Source organism: Aplysia californica, unplaced genomic scaffold (genome assembly GCF_000002075.1).
Source record: "Aplysia californica isolate F4 #8 unplaced genomic scaffold, AplCal3.0 scaffold00072, whole genome shotgun sequence".
NCBI lineage: Eukaryota > Metazoa > Mollusca > Gastropoda > Aplysiida > Aplysiidae > Aplysia > Aplysia californica.
The window spans coordinates 691,385-693,598 of record NW_004797342.1 but is presented as its reverse complement, the minus strand read 5'-3'; the positions used below and the strand labels follow the sequence as shown (position 1 = coordinate 693,598).

Here is a 2,214-nt window from a genome sequence, read left to right as displayed (position 1 = left end):
TATTTTGATTAAATGAGAATTTAAAAACTGTTTCTTTCAGACAATTGACTCTATGACGCTTGAATTTTGGTAACCTCGATTGATTATATATTTGGATTATTCTTTTGTCCAAGTGAACTATATTATTAGTTATTACCAACTGTCTCTGCTCTCCATTTCAGAACAAAATACTCCAAACTCACGAAAAGTGACTAAGGCAATTGTCTTATGAGCATAATGACATGCATTTTTATTGTAGTCTCTTTTTCCGCCTCCTCTTTTTCCCAATGCTTCCGAAATCTCCTCTCACTATTTCAATGGTTTTCGTGAAGGAGGATTTTTTTAAAGGGAGGGGGTGAGGGACGTGAGATTGGAGTCCCAGAGGAGAAAAAAAATGAGACATGCTCACAATACACACACACACACACACACACACACACACACACACACACACACACACACACACACACACACACACGCACACACACGCTCACACTACTACTATTTCAGCAGTACCCCCCCCCCCCCCCCCCCCACAAACAAAAAAACCCCCACAAAAAAACAAAACGTTTTTCTTTTCGTCTCATTCACAGAACGAAACCAATGTCTGTGGTATAGCCGGCAGGTTCTTTTCCGTCGTACCCAGAAGACATGAGCTTGATCCGCCTTTTAGGGAGGCTTTCTTAACGAGTACCTCCAACTGTCTGTCGGGATTTTGTATCCCCCCCCCCCCAACACACACACCCGTTGGCCGCGTTGGTCCTGATAGGCAGGGTCAAAGAAACACAATTCCCCAAATGTTTCAAATAGTATCAAGGGAGTCGCAAAACATTAACGATTTTTATTTAATTTACTTTCAGAACGAAGAATCTCGGAAGCCAACATGAGTCAGAACGGAAATCAAGAACCGCCGGACGGGGCTGCCAATGGAAGAGTCCCGGGGAACCCTCCTCAAAAATGTGAGTAGTCTGCACCCTTTGGGCGACCTTGTTGTATTGTGTTACTGTGTAGACGTTTTGGGATTTTGGGGTCACCTAATTTTGTCTGTTCTGATTTTTTCCACAAGTGCGTGGTTGATTTCTTTCTCTTCCCCTTTTCTTCTGATCTATCTATCTATCTATCTATCTATCTATCTATCTATCTATCTATCTATCTATCTATCTATCTATCTATCTATCTGTCTATCTGTCTGTCTGTCTGTCTGTCTGTCTGTCTGTCTGTCTGTCTGTCTGTCTGTCTGTCTTTATTTATCTATTTATTTCTCAGTCTGTAAGTCTGTCTGTCTGTATGTATGTCTGTATCTAAGTGGATGGGCCTGTGTGTCTACCTACTCCTATTCCTTTTGGCGCCTCTCTTTGTTTCAACAGAGTACACATATTCACGCTTATAAGGCAAATGCCTAAGTCAATTTTAGCTATTTTGATTAAATGAGAATTTAAAAACTGTTTCTTTCAGACAATTGACTCTATGACGCTTGAATTTTGGTAACCTCGATTGATTATATATTTGGATTATTCTTTTGTCCAAGTGAACTATATTATTAGTTATTACCAACTGTCTCTGCTCTCCATTTCAGAACAAAATACTCCAAACTCACGAAAAGTGACTAAGGCAATTGTCTTATGAGCATAATGACATGCATTTTTATTGTAGTCTCTTTTTCCGCCTCCTCTTTTTCCCAATGCTTCCGAAATCTCCTCTCACTATTTCAATGGTTTTCGTGAAGGAGGATTTTTTTAAAGGGAGGGGGTGAGCGACGTGAGATTGGAGTCCCAGAGGAGAAAAAAAATGAGACAGGCTCACAATACACACACACACACACACACACACACACACACACACACACACACACACACACACACACACACACACGCACACACACGCTCACACTACTATTTCAGCAGTACCCCCCCCCCCCCCACACCCCAAATGGTTCCTAGTTTATGTGGCATGCCAAATGTGACGCATGCAAATAAAAGGTTGAATCATATATATAAGTTGTGCGACTTTGCCATTAATTATAATAAAAATAATAAAAATAATAATAATAATAATAATAATAATAATAATAATAATAATAATAATAATAATAATATCGCGATGTCTATGGTTTCCACATTAATTTTCTTCAAAAAATTTAATTTGCACATGCTTCGAAAAGATTACGTTGGGGAGTAGCGGGGCGGAGCAGGAAAGAGAAAAAGAACGTGTGTGTGTGTGGGGGGGGGGGGGGGA

The 2,214-nt window shown here is 40.2% G+C and overlaps 1 protein-coding gene across 1 annotated transcript in view; it reads left to right on the top strand.

Annotated features, from left to right (window-relative positions):
* Positions 1-2,214, top strand: part of LOC101853374 (electrogenic sodium bicarbonate cotransporter 1) — a gene marked incomplete in the record, with an annotated part of 58,592 nt that overhangs the window by 10,599 nt on the left and 45,779 nt on the right. The window contains 1 exon segment of the mRNA XM_005093943.3: positions 840-938. Within this exon segment, the coding sequence (XP_005094000.2) occupies positions 840-938 (99 nt within the window).